The 19536-nt window shown below is 37.5% G+C and overlaps 1 protein-coding gene across 4 annotated transcripts in view; it reads right to left on the bottom strand.

Moving 5' to 3' along the window:
- tmem8b (transmembrane protein 8B) overlaps positions 1-19536 on the bottom strand; it is a 180737-nt gene that overhangs the window by 31588 nt on the left and 129613 nt on the right. For all 4 annotated transcript variants that reach the window (XM_048189051.1, XM_048189052.1, XM_048189049.1 and 1 more), the window contains one exon: positions 14230-14609. In XM_048189051.1, the coding sequence (XP_048045008.1) occupies positions 14230-14609 (380 nt within the window). The remainder of the gene's footprint in view (positions 1-14229; positions 14610-19536) is intronic.

Below are 19536 nucleotides of genomic sequence, written 5' to 3'. Positions count from 1 at the left end.
TGTAATTACCTCGGGAGCAACGAGCACTTGGTTCCTGCAGAAATCACTTAAGACCTGACGGCAGGTCTGAGTCTGACTTGACCTCAAACTGTCCATGAGAGCCACTCAGAGCAGCCGGAGAGGGGGAACAATTCAACACACACACACACACACACACACACACACACACACACACAGCAGTGGCGTACAGTGGTGTTCTGAAATGAGGAGGCACAGTTGTTTTTTTTGTTTTGTTTTTTGTTTGTTTTTTTATAAATTAAATGTAAATTCAGTTACACTTAATATTGTCATATTTTCCTGATTAAATAAACATTACATAAAAAAGAGAAACCAAATATAATTCTGTTTTGCATTTATTAACTATACTATGTATATAATAATAATAATATTTTTATTTTTTACATTTATTCCAAAATAATAAATACATAGTTCAGTCATGAAACTCTAGATGGTGCAGGCTGATGGGTCCTTAACGCAAGCTGATGATAATTACAGCATTAACTACTTGGCACAAGCTGATTGGTCAATGTCACTCTGCAGCCAATGAGCTTGTTGCTCACATAGTTAAATGGCTGGTTACATTCATATACAGTGTTGGTTAGAATTATTGGCACCCTTGGTAAATATAAAAAATAAAATAATAATATATAAAAATAAATCTGAATCGTTTATCCTTTTGATCTTTAATTCATAAAATTAGCAAAAATCTAACATTTCATTGAAGGAAAAGAATTGAAAGTGGGGGGGGGGGGATCACAATATGAAATATTTTTTTTTCTCCAAAACACTTTGGCCATAATTATTGGCACCCCTAGAATATTTTATGAGTAAAATATCTCTGAAGTATATTCCCATTCATATTTACATTTTTTAGCACACCAGGGTGATCATGAACATGAAATTATCCAGCCGAGACTTCCTGTTACACGGGAGTATAAACATGAGGAAACACAACAGCCAAATTCCCTTAAACATTCATCACAATGAGTAAAACCAAACAATATAGTTCTGATGTGCAGCAAAAGATTGCTGAGCTTCACAATATAGTAAGTGGCTGTAAAAAAAAATAGCTAAAGCACTGAAAATCCCCATTTCCAATAATTGAGAAGTTCCGATTAACTAAAGATGTTACAAATCTGCCTGGAAGAGGACGTGTGTCTAAATCTTCCTAATGCACAGTGAGGAGGAGAGTTTGAGTGGCCAAAGACTCTCCAAGGATCACAGTTGGAGAATTGCAGAGATTAGTTGAGTCTTGAGTCTCAGAAAGCACCTACAATATATCAAACAGCACCTACCATCCCCACAAGTTGTTCGGGAGAGTTTCAAGAAAAGTCCTCTGCTCTCATCCAGAAACAATCTCCAGCATATTCAGTATCAAACTGAATATGTATCAAACAGCACCTACATCCCCACAAGTTGTTCGGGAGGGTTTTAAGAAAAATCCTCTGCTCTTATCCAGAAACAATCTCCAGCATATGCAGTTGTCAGTCAAGACTGGAACTTCAAACGGGACCAGCTTCTATGGTCAGATGAAACTAAAAAAATAAATAAATAAATAAATAAACTTTTTGGCAGCAAACCCACCAGATGGGTTTGGTGCACACATGGATAAAAAGTACCCCATGCCCACAGTTAAATCTACTGCTGGATCAAACTCATCAGGCATTATAGAAGAAGAGTGAGAGCGGTTTTCTTGGAAAAAGGAGGTTGCAAAAAGTATTGAATGAAAGGGTGCCAATAATTGTGGCCAACGTGGCCCTTTTATTCAAAACTTTTTGCAACCTCCTTTTGCCAAGATAACAGCTCTTCCGTGTCTTCACCTAAAATGCCTGACGAGTTTGGACAAGAGACCTGACAAGAGATCAGAGACCATTCCTTCATGCAGAATCTCTCCAGATCCTTCAGATTCCAGCTCAATGTTGGTGCTTCTTCTCTTCAGTTCACTCCACTCATTTTCTATAGGGTTCAGGACTGAGATGGCCATGGCAGAAGCTTCATTTTGTGCCCAGTGACACATTTTTGTGTTGGTTTTGATGTTTGTTTTGGATCATTGTCCTGATGGAAGATCCAACCACGGCCCATTATTGGATTTCTAGCAGAAGCGGTCAGGTTTTGATTTTTTATCTGTTGATATTTGGTAGAATCCATGATATAATGCATCTGAACAAGGTGTCCAGGACCTCCAGCAGAAAAATAGGCCCAAAATATTAAAGATCCAGCAGTATATTTAACCGTGGACATGGGGTACTTTTTATCCATGTGTGCACCAAACCCATCTGGTGGGTTTGCAGCCAAAAAGCTCTTGTTTTCGTTTCATCTGACCATAGAAGCCGGTCCCGTTTGAAGTTCGTGTCTAACAACTGAATATGCTGGAGATTGTTTCTGGATGAGAGCAGAGGACTTTTCTTGAAACCCTCCCGAACAACTTGTGGGGATGTAGGTGCTGTTTGATATATTTTTTATTTAGGCTTTCTGAGACTCAAGACTCAACTAATCTCTGCAGTTCTCCAGCTGTGATCCTTGAAGAGTCTTTGTCCACTCAAACTTTCCTCCTCACCACGCATTAGGATGATTTAGACACACGTCCTCTTCCAGGCAGATTTGTAACATCTTTAGTAGATTAGAACTTCTTAATTATTGCCCTGATGGTGGAAATGGAGATTTTAATGCTTTAACTATTTTCTTACAGCCACTTTCTATTTTGTGAAGCTCAACAATCTTTTGCTGCACATCAGAACTATATTCTTTGGTTTTACTTATTGTGATGAATGATTAAGTGAATTTGGCCTTTTTGTTTCCTCATGTTTATTCTCCTGTGGAACAGGAAGTCATGGCTGGACAATTTCATGCTCCTAGTCACCCTGATGTGCTAAAAATATTTAAATATGAATGGGAATATACTTCAGAGATATTTTACTCATAAAAAATTCTAGGGGTGCCAATAATTGTGGCCAACATGTTTTGGAGAAAAACATTTATTTCATAATGTGATTTTCCCCCCACTTTCAATTCTTTTCCTTCAATGAAAGGTTAGATTTTTGCTAACTTTATGAATTAAAGATCAAAAGGATAAACAATGCAGATTTATTTTTACAGTCATCTTTGATCATATTTACTAAGGGTGCCAATAATTCTGACCACAACTGTATGCTATTCGTGCAGCAGCACTATGTCTTACTCGCAGCAGCGTATCGGCATATGTATAGGCAGTAGCAAGTTCTGGTACTTGCTCTGCAGCAGCAGCAATTCAGCAGCACTGTAGCAGATCTGTTCTGCCAAGACCAAATACATTAACATTGTCATATCCATTACCATGCCAAAAATCTTATGAGAGTTGTCATGATTGAACTAAAGGCAGTAACAATTTAAACAATATATTTTATTTGTGAACTGATGTTTAGCTGTCCTTTTTAATAGTCAACTTATTTTCATCAGTCATCAAGCTCTGTAAACACTGGTCACAGACATGAAGATGTACAGTAACTTTAATTTCCCCAAGCTGATTGCTTACAAACCCCTCACATTTATCATGGTTTCAGGCCATTTCAGGTTTGATTTTGACATGACATAAAGAGGTGATGTCTACAGTATATGGCTGAGCTGTCTTTTTAATAATTCTTCCAATTAACATCGATATTTTGTTCATTCAGACCGATTCGCAAACGAGCATGAAAAAAAGAGGTGGGATTATCGCATGAACCAATATCAAATCATATCAGAGAGGTGCGGACTCCCATTTTACTTTTCCCTGCTGGTGTAGCTGTTGGACATTGTTACTTTAGAAAAACAATACACTTTTTAATGTCACATTTTGTAATATTTGCTTTTTATATTTTTGTAATATGGATTATTTTTTCATCCAGTTTTTAAGGAGGCACTGCCCCTGTCACACAGATACACAGACTCACCTTCATGAAGGGTAGGCTTCCTCAAACACAACAAACACACACACGCATAAAAACACACACACACACAAAAACACACACATACACACACACGCACACACACTTTTCCCATCCTCTGGCCTGTACTGCAGCTCATTAGCTCAACAGCCTGGCTCAACTCTCCCCTCTTGGCTTTTTGTCAGGCGTACATGTCTGCTTGAGGACAAACTCGTGAGCTGAAGGGACTCTGTGTGCATGTGTATGTCAGAGAAGCTGCCAAAGCAGCGGGTTAAGCCATTTACAATTAAGCAGGTCTAAAAATTCAGAGAGAGGGTAATTAAACTATTTTCATGCTTATGCTATTGTATACACTACTGTTCAAATGTATGGGGGCAGTAAGTCAGTATAATTGATCAAAAGTGACAAAATTTCACATTGTTACAAAACACATTGTTTCAATTAAATATTAAACAATATATCACGATTTCCATAAAAAAATATTAAGCAGCACAAATGTTTTCAACATTGATAATAATAATAATAATAATAATAATAATAATAATAATAATTGTTTCTTGAGCTCCAAATCAGCATATTAGATTGATTTCTGAAGGGTCTGAAAGACTGGTAACTGCTGAACAGATTTGCCATCATATAAATTACATTTTAAAATACATAAAAAGAGAAAATGGTCATTTTAAACTGTATTTTTGATCACGTAAATGAAGGCTCGGTGAGCATAAGAGGCTTCTTACCGACCCCAAAGGCTTGAACGGTATAGTGTTTATGTTAGAAACATGAAAAGAGAAAACTCCCTCTCTAGCAATGTGATCAAATGCGATGACATTCATAATAAAAATTACAAGTTATAGCCTAAGTGATGTCATTTATCAAAGATCTATAAATACCACTTAATAACAGCACTGTCTTGTTTCATCATATTCCTGTTTATCATATGGAAATCTAATAACAGTTGTACTAAATCTTGCTGGTGTAAGAATTTGAGTCTATTCATGAAATTAAAGTCTGAATGTAGCATGTGATTCAAATAGCACTTGAGTGACCATATATTAAACATCTTATTGGCTAGAGGCTTGCCATACCATCAGCAGACACACTGCGACTTGGGAAATCTCCATGCAGTGCCTTCAGGCACATCATATCTAAAATCATTATCTCGGCAGTACAGGGCATCAGTGCTATTATATCGGTTTTTAAAATTGAGACATTTCATCAAACGAGCCTGTAATGCAACTTGTGCTTCTGCAGATTTCTTCGGTCCCCTGAGTAATTGTCACTCTCATTTCATTAAAAGACAATTCCTATTTTTGAGAGTTTTCCAAAGCTGCCACTCTGCAGTGGATCCTGACATGAGGACAAACCATTATTTCATCATTAGGGGTCGAGCACCAAAGCTGCTATGACATCTATTGTATTCGCTAGCACTCTTATTATTTTTCTCCTGCCCAATGGGAGCCACTACAACTGTTTAGAGAGCTGTTGTGATATTTGGCTTACTGGATTGGTCCTGAATAATCTCCAGAGCAAATTTAGGGTATTCCACTGTTACTGTAACCCTGTAGTGCCTCAGTTCAAAACTTCACTATTTTTATTCTATATGTATCTTTCAACACCCCCCCACCCCCTTTTCTGATTTCTTTTTTCATTATTTTAATGAACACCTTAAAGTAAAAAAAAAAAAAAAATCTCCACCTATAAACTGTCCAATTTTACCTAAAACTCAAAGATCAGAATTTAAACCATGCTGCACATGTAATGATTTGCTCTGTCCTTGCACTACCATGGTCTACCATATCCAGAAGGTATCTGACCTGTGCAATTTTGTACCTAATGGTAAAAAGACATTTTAAAAATGACAGATATGCTTTTACAGTTCCAAAAATGTTTAATTAAAAATCATTGTTTTGGTCTCTTTAGGGCTTTCGCACTGTACTTAACCTCAGGGTATCTGCATTCTAAACTTTTAATTCTGCTTTTAGTTTAGAAGTGGGGATAGAAATGAACAGTGTGAAATGACAGTTTGTGAATACTCATTGTTAACCCCGGGTTATCTATTTCAAAAGACATTTTATGCGTTTTGGGTTATGAGAATTCCAACAATACCTCATTTATAAAATTTTCAGCCAATATATTGCGGCAATTCGTTGTCCTATTAAAATGAACTGTTACAGAACTCCTACCCTCCATGTTCTTAGCGTAGTCTAGGAGCTACTCTTAGATCTCTTACTCTAAGACCACTATGATGAAATATAATTGAATGTATTTTTTTGTATACAAAACCATGCTGTCACTGCAGCAGCTATACTGGGCTATGCTGACTCAATGTGCTATGTCTCTTTGGGCAATGTGATGAGGTTGGTAAAGATCTGTGCTGGAGGTCAGGAGCCTGTTAGTTTAAATCCAACATGTGGTGACTCATGAAGCATTCTTGTTTCGTTCTTCCCTTTCAGTTCTGTGTCGTGGTGAGTGCATGTTTTTTTCTTAATGATGTAGTCAGGAGTGGAAACTCAGGAATCTGAAGGGCATTGACGTGAATCGAGAACTGATCGGATGGACCCTTTCTAAGAAACCAAGAGAAATAATGCAAACCTGAGGACGTTTACATCTTGTGTGCCTTTCTGACAGTGCAGTCAAGTTATTTCCCCCCTACTGAGTTCTGTTTTAAAAGATTCTAGGAAAACTCAGTCGGGAACTACTCCTCCATAATATACTTTGTGCTACAATTCACTTTCCCATTGTCTGCTCTGTCCAACTTTCTGATGACTTGCCCCGGGTCCTGGAAAGGCCAGGAGCCTGCCGGTAGAAACAGGAATGGCTCCTATTAAGCATGGTGCTCATAAACCTGAGTTACATCAATGGAGCAGACATCCATCATCTAGCCGTCTTATCAATATATTTCCCTGATGGCTGCATATGGCTAGAAAACGGAAATAATTTACTTTACGACCATGGCACCCACTCATGGGGCTAGTCTGTAATATACCACTTTAAAATACCCTGGCCGACCACTAAAAGTCAAAAATACCACCAATCTTCATCTACCTTCCAAAGTGCTGATTGGATAAATTGAATCTTCTTTTTCATAATCCAGATTATTTGAGATGGTGGAGTAGTGAAAGTCAAGATAAACTTAATGAGCAGCTCACTACTTTTTTTTTTTTTTTTTTTAATTATTATTTTTAGTTAACTGGACTTTAACAATCAACAATAGGCTGAAATTTGTCTGATGTAAAGTTCCTGACCTGAAAGTTAAAGGAATATTCTGGATTCAGTTAAGGTCAGTCGACAGTATTTGTGGCTTTATGTTGATTACCACAAAAATCTATTAAATATATATTGAGGCACCTACAGTACTGGGGCACTTACAGCACAAAGGAAATGAATGGGCCCAATCCATAAATGTTACATCTTTTATTATTATTGATCAAAGTGGCAGTAAAGACTTTTACAAAAGATGTCTATTTTAAATAAATGCTCTAACTTTCTATTCATCAAAGAATCCTGAAGTGTATCATGGATCCATACAAAATATGACCTGAGCACCAAATTGTCACATGTAATCTGTTTTGGTTTTGTTTTGGTTCTGTTCCCGTTTTGCCTGCCTGATTTGCTAGTTAGTTTCCATGGTTCCTAATTAGTTAACACCTTTTCTGTTTCAGTCAATCATCCCCAGTGTATTTAAGTCCTCAGTTTCCAGTGTTCCAAAGTCCAGTCTCATCTATGTTAAACGGTTGTGTTACTTATTCTCCAGTGATCTCCTGAGTTTTAGTTAGTGGATTATAATAAATACTATTTTGTTTCTCTACTCCTTTGTCATGCGATTCACAACCACAAGCCTGACACAAATCAACATATTAGAATGATTTCTGAAGGATTATATGACACTGAAGACTAGGGGTGTAACGATTTATCGCAGTACGATATATCGCGATGCAAAAACGTTACGATATGCATCGTAGAGTGATGGCAATGCTTTTACGATATGACGGCAGTCTAATCTTATTGGTTGAGCTGCCGACGTGACCTACTCTGCAAGGTGGCAGTGAGAGAAGCCGGTTGTCACCGCATATAAATGGTGTGTCTCAATCAGCTCTCTAGTTCAGTAAGTGTTTCGGGTACACATTGAATCTTGCAAGCAGGTTTAAACGTTTCTCGTGTCAGTCTCTTGCTTGGTCGCGTGAGAAAAGTCGTGGCTTTCCTTTACCGCAGTGCCACAGCAACAGCTGTGCTCACAGAAAAGCAAAAGATGCTTGCGATGCTTTGCTTTAAGAAGTTCCGCGGGGCCGTTCACATATTGCGTCTTTTCCGCTTGCAAGTCAGTTATTTCAAATGTAGCCGTGCGGCAGGCGCACTCATAATGGGATCAACGCGGTCACGACGCGCATCGAGATGAACAATTCTCAACTTTTCAGAATGCCGCAAGCGCACCGCAGGTCGTGTGACAAGAATCAACCGATCAGCTATGGCCTTTCTGTAACAAAACATCGAAATCTCAGCCGAACAGCTGATCATAGCTGTACATGGTGGTTTTTATATATTATCTCCATAAAATATATCTAGTAGTAAAGCTAATGCAAGGGCTAGAAATCATTTATCCTTTGCAGAAACTTCCTGATCCTCTTCGAGAGCGCGGTTCATGGTTGCATAGCAACGGCCGACGCCACGGGAGCGCAAGCGCTTTGGAAAGAAGGAGAAGCGGTGCGGCCGCACCTTCCACGCATTTTTAGACGCGATATGTGAACGGCCCCTATTCATAATTCTAAGTTCATGTTAAATTTAACATTCTTTTTCAGTGACAGACAGTCCTATTCAGCTGTTGATCTGAATACAGAAGGTTTTTATTAAACCTTGAAATGTGATCTTGTATGTACAACAAGAAAAATTATTGAAATTTGTTAATGTTTTTTGAATAAATCTTGTTTGAATTTCAGTTTCATTTTGTTCAAAATATCGTGATACGTATCGTATCGTGAACTCCGTATCGTGAGCTGAGCGTATCGTTACACCCCTACTGAAGACTGGAGTAATGGCTGCTGAAAAGCTTCAGGGTATGTATTCCAGAAAGCAGGTTATGTGACATACCTGGGTATGTTTAAGAGTAAGTAAGTGGATAACCTCAACTTTCGTTTTATACTATATTATAAAGCACTATTATAAAGCAGTAATGTTTAAATGTTTATTCAACTCTAATATATGTATTTTATTTGTCATCTCACACATAGATCTGCTTTTTTCCTTTTTATAACAGGACGTTTTCTATAATATCTATAATAAAACACATATGTGATATATTATTAAATAATTATCATCAAACAAAATAATTCTTATTCTCAGTCAATAAAGATTACTTATTAAATGAAATTAAATTGATTAAAAAAATGAAATTTCTGTCATTTATTACTCACCCTCATGCCGTTCCACACCCGTAAGACCTTCGTTAATCTTCGGAACGCAAACTGAGATATTTTTGTTAAAATCCAATGGCTCCGTGAGGCCTGCATAGGGAGCAATGACACTTCCTTTCTCAAGATCAATAATGTACTAAAAACATATTTAAATCGGTTCATGTGAGTACAGTGGTTCAATATTAATATTATAAAGCGACGAGAATATTTTTGGTGTGCCAAAAAAACAAAATAATGACTTATTTAGTGATGGCCGATTTTAAAACACTGCTTCAGGAAGCTTCAGAGTGTTATGATTCTTCTGTGTCGAATCATGATTCGGATCGCGTGTCAAACCGCCAAACTGCAGAAAATAACGTGATTTTGGTGCACCAAACCGCTGATTCGATACACTGATTCATTTGTGCTCCGAAGCTTCCGGAAGCAGTGTTTTGAAATCCGCCACTATATAAGCCGTTATTTTGTCTTTTTTGGCACACCAAAAATATTCTAGTCGCTTTATAATATTAATATTGAACCACTGTACTCACATGAACTGATTTAAATATATGTTTTTAGTACCTTTATGGATCTTGAGAGAGGAAATGTCATTGCTGGCTATGCAGGCCTCACGGAGCCATCGTATTTCAACAAAAATATCTCAATTTGCATTCCGAAGATTAACGAAGGTCTTACAGGTGTGGAACGGCATGAGGGTGAGTAATAAATGACATTATTTTAATTTTTGGGTGAACTAACCCTTTAAACAAAAGAAGTGTCACCATTATGTTCCGTTAGTTTTTATTTTCAAGGACCTTGTTTTCGTTTGTCACATGTCTTTGGTTACGATCATTATTAATTTGTACCAGCTGTGTTCTATTTATCATCTCATCTGTGTTTAATACTTAAGTTGTACCCTTGCCTTCATTCCCTGTTCGATCACCATTGCGTTGTGTTAACCTGTACCTGTCTGTCTGCTCAGAGTATTATTATTAAACTTGGAATGTTTTGAACTTTATCCGTCTGTCTTCGTCTTCCTGTTTAAACACAAGTGTGACAAGAAGAAGAAGGAAGTAGAACGGCATACTTTTTCTTAGTGTCTGTTTCCATGGTGAATCATCGATTAGTCACTCTGTTTAGAATGTCTTGTGTGTTAACCGGGAACATACTCTGGGTTGGCTGAACTTACTCCCGGACGTGTTTTTTGGAATCAGCATACCTTGAGTAAGCAAGGTTTGGGTTAATCAACCGAGAGTTTGGGGTATATGTGACTATAAGTTAACCTTGCTTTCTGGAATACCCCCCAGCTTTGACATCACAGGAATAAATTAATATTTAAAATATAGGAAAATAGAAAACACATTTCAAATTGCAGTAATATTTCAATAATATTTATGTTTTTACTCTATAAATCCAGCCTTGGTGAGCATAAGATACATCTTAAAAAGATGTTTTTTGTAGTAATGAACAAATTCTCAACAGAGGTCAACAAAGCTTTACTTGTATTGCACCCAGAATATTACTTCAAGAGAGTAAATATATACATTATCAGCCTTTGTTTAGTTGTCAAAGCATATGCCACGTGTTATACTCTCAGAGACTGAATTTTTTATCAGAATCACCTACTCTGGGAAATAGAAATAGGGCCATTATGTGATGACTCTTCACACCAATGCAGTCGCAGACATTTAAGCTGTCAAGAAACCTGTTACCAAGTTTCATCACCAGCTATCATCCCCTCCCTCCTCAGCAATACAGTCATAACCGCTCAGCCATCTCACAACATTCACTCTCACTGCCAAACATAACACTTTTCAGATGCTGAAAGCCTCATATGTGGCTTTTTAAAGTAACCTTTGCCACCCGAGAGCTCATTCTTCTCTCCTTTTCCTGTTCAGTGCCATTCAAGGAAACATCCATTTAATGCAGCAATAAAATCTCTGAGAGAGATGGAGGCTGTTGAGAGGGCTGTGGCCTTCAATGCACTTTAATGTTTCACTGGAGGCATGAAATATCAACTAATGAATAGGTCCATGTTCCATGCTTCTGTTTCTTTAGAAGTGTGGACTTGGCATAGAAACTTATAAGGAGTTTTTGGTGATACACAAATGGAGGCAAGTGCACAACAACTAGAAGCCAACACTTTTCACCAAGCACCTGAGATGACGAAAAAGCATGCTGACATTTGCAACCAACCCCCTTTTAGTTTTACACCTCTCATGCTGTGAGAACAGGCTGACACTTGCTAACATTTGATATTAATCAGGCTACGGTGAAATGAGTCTCTACCACCCACAAGAATTTAGCTGAAGAGCTTCTGAGTTGTAACCTCGAGTCAGTTAAATGCCATATGGACTCTAGAGTTTCAGAAGAAATGTAAAGATATGAATTATTCATAATCCTTCAAAAACCTTAGAAGTGCCTGGGTGACTCCATCAAAGGTATTTGGGTACCCAGTCCCAGTGGGTATTTCACCGACCATCTGATCTTTCCAGCAGATGGAAGAACATTTCAGAATGAAGAACATCTCAGAACTCACAGAATGAAGGCAAGGATCCATAGTATTACTTTTGGTACTGAAATTGCTGAAGCTGAAACTAACAAAATGTTCTACAACTGAAGTGTACTGAGATGTTTCAGTATGATGTTAGTGATAATGGTAAAAATTTATGTTAATGAAAAAGAAAGATTTAGGACAATAAATAATAAATAAAGCAAAAGCTCTGCTATTCTGCCATTTTGAGTGGAGCTATCATGCTTTTTTGATGGATTTTAGGCTAGTATGTGTAATACGCTCACAGATTAAAGGGTATTACAGATTACGAATGCATTCGCTCTGCCAAGAATCATGGTGGCTGGAACAAGGTAATCCATTTTAACATGAAGTAGACATTTCTGAAGGGAAAATAAAAATAATAATGCTCTTTGAAAGTTTACATCCAGGTAAAAAAAAAAAATGAACAAAGTAAGAATGTAAAAGAGTGTATGCACAGTATTCCTGTAGCTCAAATGGTGCTAGCAATGCAAAGGTTATGGGTTCGATTTCCCGGGAATGCATGAACTAATTAAATGAAAAAGTTGCTTTGGATAAAATCATTTGCCAAATGCATAAATTTAAAATGTTAGCCAATAGCTACAGCATACATGAGTCTAACACTGCTTTGTGTTTCCAGTTTTAAAGGGGTGGTTCATTGCGATTTCACCTTTTTTAACCTTAGGTAGTATGTAATGGTTACTGCTTGAGCATAAACAGTATCTGCAAAGTTACAGCGCTGGAAGTTCAATGCAAACGGAGATATTGCCTTTTAGGGCTGGACGATTATAGCCTAAAATCAAAACCTCGATTAATTGAACATTTTACCTCGATTACGATTAATAAACGATTATTATTTTTTTAATTTTTTTGTCCTCATAGTTCACTGACAAGGTTTATACAGTAAATATGATTGACTATTAAAGGTGAGATATTTTTTTCTTTTGAAAGAGTGATCAGACATAACAGCTCACTTTCAGCAGTTATTTTATCTGTGGTTCGTAACATTTCTTACAGATTTCTGCTCGTTGTAAATCAGATAAAGATAAATTAGCACAGTACTGGACAGCGCTGACAACTAGTTTCTGCGTTCCTCTCTGTGCGCGCGATCTTCACATTTTGCGCAGCTACTGTTTGTATGAGTGTTCGTGCCACAATGCAGCTGCGCGAGCACGGTAGCTCGGAATAATATACATCCAACCGTCTAAAATCGCTTGAATGTCCAAACTGGTAAACCTTAAAACAAATACAACTGACAACAAGTTTAGTGAAGACGCAATACTCACCGCTCGCGCGCCATGTTTGCTTTTATGTTACTGCCTGGACGGGGCGGTGTCACGTGGCTACACATGCGGTAGTAAGTTTTTAAGGGGGAAGTATTAACAGGATTAAAAAAAACGAAATAACCGACATGGGAAAATTACGTCAGTTAAAGATTCTGAATTTCAGTTTCGATTACTTTTCGATTAATCGTCCAGCCCTATTGCCTTTAAGGAATTCTCTGTTTAAGGACTACAACAAACGGCTGGTAGGGACTACAACAAGCTTCTTCCCGGGTTGGTGACATCACTAACCCTAAAATTTACATAAACCCTGCCCCTGAGAACACGCAACAAAGGGGGTGAAGCCATGTTACTGCATTACAGTAAATGCAATAGCATGTCATAAAAGCAAGATGACAAAATGACAAGTTATAACCGTAATTAAACAAAACTATACCTCTTTTATCTTCATGCAGCATATTTTTTCTGGCTCTGTAGGATCTTACAACAGTTCCCACAGGAGCGATTTATAGATTATCGTGACAGAGTATGCTAACCATTGACTTTAAGATAGTTAACTCCACATCAGCTACATAAATTCATCAACTAACCGTTCAGAAGCGTCCCATTGCATTCAAAATGTTGTCACTTCTTCTTGAGTGTCTTCATCATTGTCCGACTCCATTTTGAACATAAAAGGCTGAAGAGTTTCTGACATTTTCAGTGAGTCTGCGTGAGGTAATGTGAAGCGCTACACAAGCTCCTGAAACTCCGCCCCCTTTTGAGAGCAGCAGCTCATTTGCATTTAAAGGGACACACACAATAACGGCTCACCCTCAAAAAGTGACAAATCTAACATGCCATAAATAATTATCTGTAGGGTATTTTGAGCTAAAACTTCACATACACACTCTGGAGACATCAAAGACTTATTTTACATCTTGTAAAAGTGGCATTATACCACCTTTTTAAAGAATGTCTAAAGGATGATATTTTACAATTAAAATTTGTGGCATACATATGTACCCAATATATATATATATATATATATATATATATATATATATTAGATTGTTTTTATCATTTAAATTTTCATACTAGATAGCAACAACTCCTTTGGGAAGATTTAAACCATATCAACTCACCACATTGAGTTTGAGCTCCATGTTGAGGACACCTCCACTATCGAGCACTGGCATTAGGTTGATGGCAAATATCGCTGCCCGGTCTGGAGGGATGGAGATGTTGGGTCCAAAGAAGATGTAAAAATGAACTGAAAATGTATCCAGTTCATTTCGCAGCGTTGGCCTGATGGGCCAGCATTTATTTGTGTCGGCCGTGGGTGCTAAGTAAGTGATGCTGTCTTCAGCGTTCAAAAGAGATCCTTGATCCGAACCGTTCTGGGGCACGTTAGGCAGGCTGGCAGCAGGCAGGGTCTCTGACAGAGAGAAACCCATTGCAGTGCCAAATGACTGGGGCATGTTCATAGCTGAGGAGCCCTTGGAGACACTGGGCTTGGAACAGTCTGCAGAGAAAAGATCAAAGGAGAGGTTTAAAATTGGGACGGCACACGTTTTCTGCTGAGGAACTTGAAGGTGAAACTAGTTAGGAGAGATATGAAATAAGAATGAAATAAAGATGTCTTGAACTCTGACGATTCTCTTGACTGAAGCTGACAGCTCAAACTCTCCACTCAGGTTACTCTGAGGCTAAAAGCATCTTCCTGTCACTCCCGTCTCTTTGTGCTAGATCTAACTAGCATTTCAGCGGAGACATACTTTTTTTTTTTTTTTTCCCAGTTTCATGCATATGCTTAGATGTGTGCATCAAGATGACAGGACAAATGACTGCTGAAAGTGTCTATGTAGTATGAAATGATCTAAGTGGGGTGTGTGTTGTGTTTCATATACTGCAGGACCACAGAACAACCAAGGGAACGGCCTGTTTCATCATATTTCCTTTAATAGGTCTCTCAGCTCTATGCAACTTTAAAGCCACACATACACACACACACACACTCACATACACACAAAAGAAAACACTTCAAAACCCTTGTATTTGGAGTTTCAAGTCTTCATTCAAAAGGTGACACACTCTTTGCATCACAAAAACAGTGTGTCCCAAAACACATAAAAACGAGGTCATGATTGTTCTCAACATCTTTTAATTGCGGGCTTTGTCTTAACACGGTACTTTGTAAATTAGGCGGGATTACAGAACACATTTTTATTAAATGTAAATTTGCAAAGCAATGCTGCAGAATTGAGATAGCTAATTGCCAGTGATGAGGACAATAAGGAAATTCTCCACACATCTCATTGTTTCCTGATTGCCTCAGGGTGTGAATGTTCAGTTATGCTACTGAGGACTCAGGAGTCTTACAGTCATATTTCTCTTCGCACCCACGATTATTGCAAAATGCAGTGAAACAGGTGGAAATGGTTTCATTATTAAAATGCCAGGTCGTTTTTCCCCCCACAGCTCTGTTTGCTGTGTTATCGCTTGCATCTCTTACCCTCCCACTTCTCTTTCCGACGCATTTTAGTTTCGATCTTTGAAGCCAGTGATGAGAGAATGTTTCTAATAGACATGACTTTAGATTAAGTTTTTATTCACACATCCACAATCCAAAAACAGTCCTAATGAGAAAGCTCACCATGCTCTAAAGTAGATTATTATTACTGTGGGTGGGCAGGGTAATTAAATGTCAGGCATTGAAGAGCTCTACCTGGATTCTGGTGACCCAAATATTTTATGTAGCATCACATCACAGGAGAGCAGAATGTTTCCACCAAAATATTAAGCAGCACAACTGTTTTCAATATTGATAATAATAATAAATGGTTCCTAACACCAGATCAGCATATTAGAATGACTTCTGAAGGATTGGAATAATGGCTGCTGCTGTAAATTCAGCTTTGCTATCATAGGAATATGTTTTTTGTAAATTGTAATATTTCACAATATTAACGTTTTTACCATATTTTGATCAAATAAATGCAGCACTGGTGAGTATAAGAGACTTTTTTCAAAAACATAAAAAAAAAAAAAACATACAGACCCCAAACTTTTGAATGGTTTTGTGTGTATATATTGTCCTTAGCGGGTGAAATTGTGAGAAACCTCTCAACGAATCCTGGCATGCTCAAGACTTGATTAGTACGCAAACCCTGCAGTGTTTATAAGCCCTCACCATCTGATCAAATCAACCCTTTTTCTCCTCTGTAATTACATCTATTTTGCCATGAAATGTCATTATAATTCTTGCTGACAAAAGCAATGATGGACAAAAGATCACAATTAGCGAGCTGAGGACATCTTTGAGGGCTCGCGCTTGAACACGCTGTCTGGTTCAGAATGAGGATGTGTCATATGCTCTATTCAGCACCTGTTTGGCCAAAGGCCCTGAAGCGAAAGGTTCATTGTATACGTACAGCTCAAACTGTGAAAATGACATGTTAGAGCTGCATTTAGAATTCCTGACTCACTTTCCAACTTACTGTTGTCTATATAGATACAGATGTGGACATGTGGAACAATATAAAGGGAAAGTGTCAGAGATTTCTTTGTCAAGAGATGGTTACCTAGCAACCAAACATCCAATCAGTGCAAAACAATATCAGAGTGACTTTCAAGGCAATATATATAATCATATAATATAATTTGTATACTTTGTATTCTTAGTACAGTATAGACCTTATGTAGCCCCGCCCCTTTTCAGCGTTGCGCTCGTTGTCTTTTGACTTCCGGTTTGTATTTCCACAGCGATATTACATTTATGAATGAACTGCTCGTTTTAAAATCTCCCCGACCTACTGACATTTGTTAAGACATCTGCTTTAAACATAACAATGCTCATGATAACTTTCATTAACTCTACAACAAGTAAATCCACTTAACCAACTAATTATTCTTTGACAGCGATGCCATAGAAATGTACAGAGCTACCGCAAAACGGAAGTTCAAAGACAATTTTATAAAGATGGCGGCGCGCTTGTTTCTCTGGTAAATAAGGTCTATGTATTTCTGAAAATAACACATTCCAGTGCTTCCTGATAATTCTTTGACCAAAATTCTTTTCCAAAAAAAGACTATTTGGATTGTGATGGATTTGCATTAGATTAGTTTACAGAAGTTGCACACCAATTAAACTAGATGATTTATGGGATGACAATATCATGTGTTAACAAGAAAATGATGATCATGTTCACAACTGGAGAGGGGGGGGGGGGTGGAACATCACAGATGTCAAGAGACAGCACAACTTGAATACATTTTATAAGCCTTACATTTAAAAAGGTTACTACAAACAAATGACAAATACAATACTAAGGTTAGTTGGTAATATTTTTTAAAATGCTTATGCTCCTCAACACTGTATTTCTTTGATGAAAAACACAATAAAAACATTAATACTGTGAAATATTATTACAATTAAATGCATACCTCGGGTCTTTGACCCGGGATGTCATTCACTACCCTCCTCCTCATTCATTTTTAAAGTTAGACATCAACCTTCTCAGTATTCCTCAATCAATTCATTATAAACAATATAACAAGAAAAAAATTATAAAAGAATGCCTATTTTCCCATTCATTTTTTTGTAATAATTGTACACGCTAACGACCCGAGGTATGTATCAGTGTACATATATATTTTTTTTTGCACAAAAATAATAAGTGCAATTCACCTTTATTCCACAAGGTTATTCCACGTCTGATACACAATGATGAAGTGACATTTCATTCAAACAGAAAACAAAAGAATAGGAAGTATCATCAGCAAAATTTGAAATGGCTCAGCGATTTACTGCAGAGCAAGTACTGAACGCAGTCAAATATGAATGTCACTGTCACTTGATGATGGATCGGGTGAATATCAGCGATCAAAATATTGATTTTGAAGATGTTGAAAATGATAGTTTTGAAAATATGTCTGAGATCGTGAATATTTGCGATGTCAAACATATTCTCAAAACTATCATTTGCTAAACGTACTGGGAAATGAGCTCTGATGAGAACAGTGATGACGGCATAAAACATCTGCTCAAACTGAACCCTTCCAAGCTCCAAAAGATAACAAAATTCGCTGTATTTTATTCAGGCTGATGGGTCCTTAATGCAACCTGATGACTTTTACATTGCTAACTTCATGGCATAAGCTGACTGGTTCCTGTCACATCTGCAGCCAATGAGGTTACTGCTCAACATTTATAAAGCTGGTAAACATTTGCTATAGCATGAAACCTTCTACCTTCCCCAGCTCCACCTGTATATATGCTATTTGTGCAGCAGCAGTCTGCCTTAAATGCTCACAATGCAGTGTTTAATTATTTACAAAATACCATGTTTTTTTCTATTTCCTAAAAAGTTGCATTTTTGGAGATACAAAGTTTTCGATATATAATGCATCCTTGGTGAATAAAACTATTAATTACTTTAAAAAAAATGAATGACCCCAAACTTTTGAATAATCTAAATAAACTCAAATATACCATAAACATATGCAAAAATAACTACATAATTGGGTAGTCAACATTAGTTCTCATGATTCAGAATATTTTTTGCAAAAATGCATATAAGCAAATAACCAAATGCGAACAAGTCATTAGTATCGCAAGTCAAGAATTAGTAACAAGTCAGGAATATCATTAAATCAGCTGAACTGAAGCAAAAACTGAACTGTGATGTAAAAGGCATTTCTTTCATACTATATCAATACGCTCAGAAAAAAATGGAAGGTGCATCCAGTCCATGTCTGCCACAGCCATGCCAGCCAAAATGCACATAGCCTACACATACGGGCTGTGATGTACAGGCTTCTTTTATCAACAGCTCTGTGAACACTTAAAAGATTCAAAAGCCTTGTGATGTCTTTGTCAAGGGATGCTACATTCAGTGTTCATTTTCACAGGTACCTTTAAACACTATGGGAAAAAAGTTCCTCACCTCCCACTGGATATTCAACTTGAGATTAAGCTGAACTCATTTGCAGTAACACATCTCTCTTGAGGGTCTCACAACATCTCACAACAGTTGAAAGGTTTTTGATACTGACAGACTGAAATGACGTTGTAAAGCAGAGGAAAATAATTCCTCAGAAAAAGCACAACCAGTATATACTGTAGTTATATATTTTTAATGAAATCCACTCCTGGAGACCCATAAACCCTTGACACTGAAGCCAGTGCTGACCTTTTGCAACAACGTACTGCCATCGGATTGCTGCAAACAAACTTTATTGTGTTATTCGATTGTGGTTGTCAGTGAGTGTTTGTTCATTTCTCACTCAATGTCAGAATCACAACCGAGCGGAAAACAAAGAAGTGGCATCTAGAATGCATTTCCTTGAGGCGTTATCTTTGGATCACCAAGGCCTAATATTACACTTGCAGGCTTTCTGGGAACAAACTTCAGCTCGCAAGTTCAAAACAAGATTGGCTTCCGACCGTT

This window comes from Megalobrama amblycephala, linkage group LG4 (assembly GCF_018812025.1).
Source record: "Megalobrama amblycephala isolate DHTTF-2021 linkage group LG4, ASM1881202v1, whole genome shotgun sequence".
Taxonomy (NCBI): domain Eukaryota; kingdom Metazoa; phylum Chordata; class Actinopteri; order Cypriniformes; family Xenocyprididae; genus Megalobrama; species Megalobrama amblycephala.
This window is presented reverse-complemented; position numbering and strand designations above follow the sequence as displayed.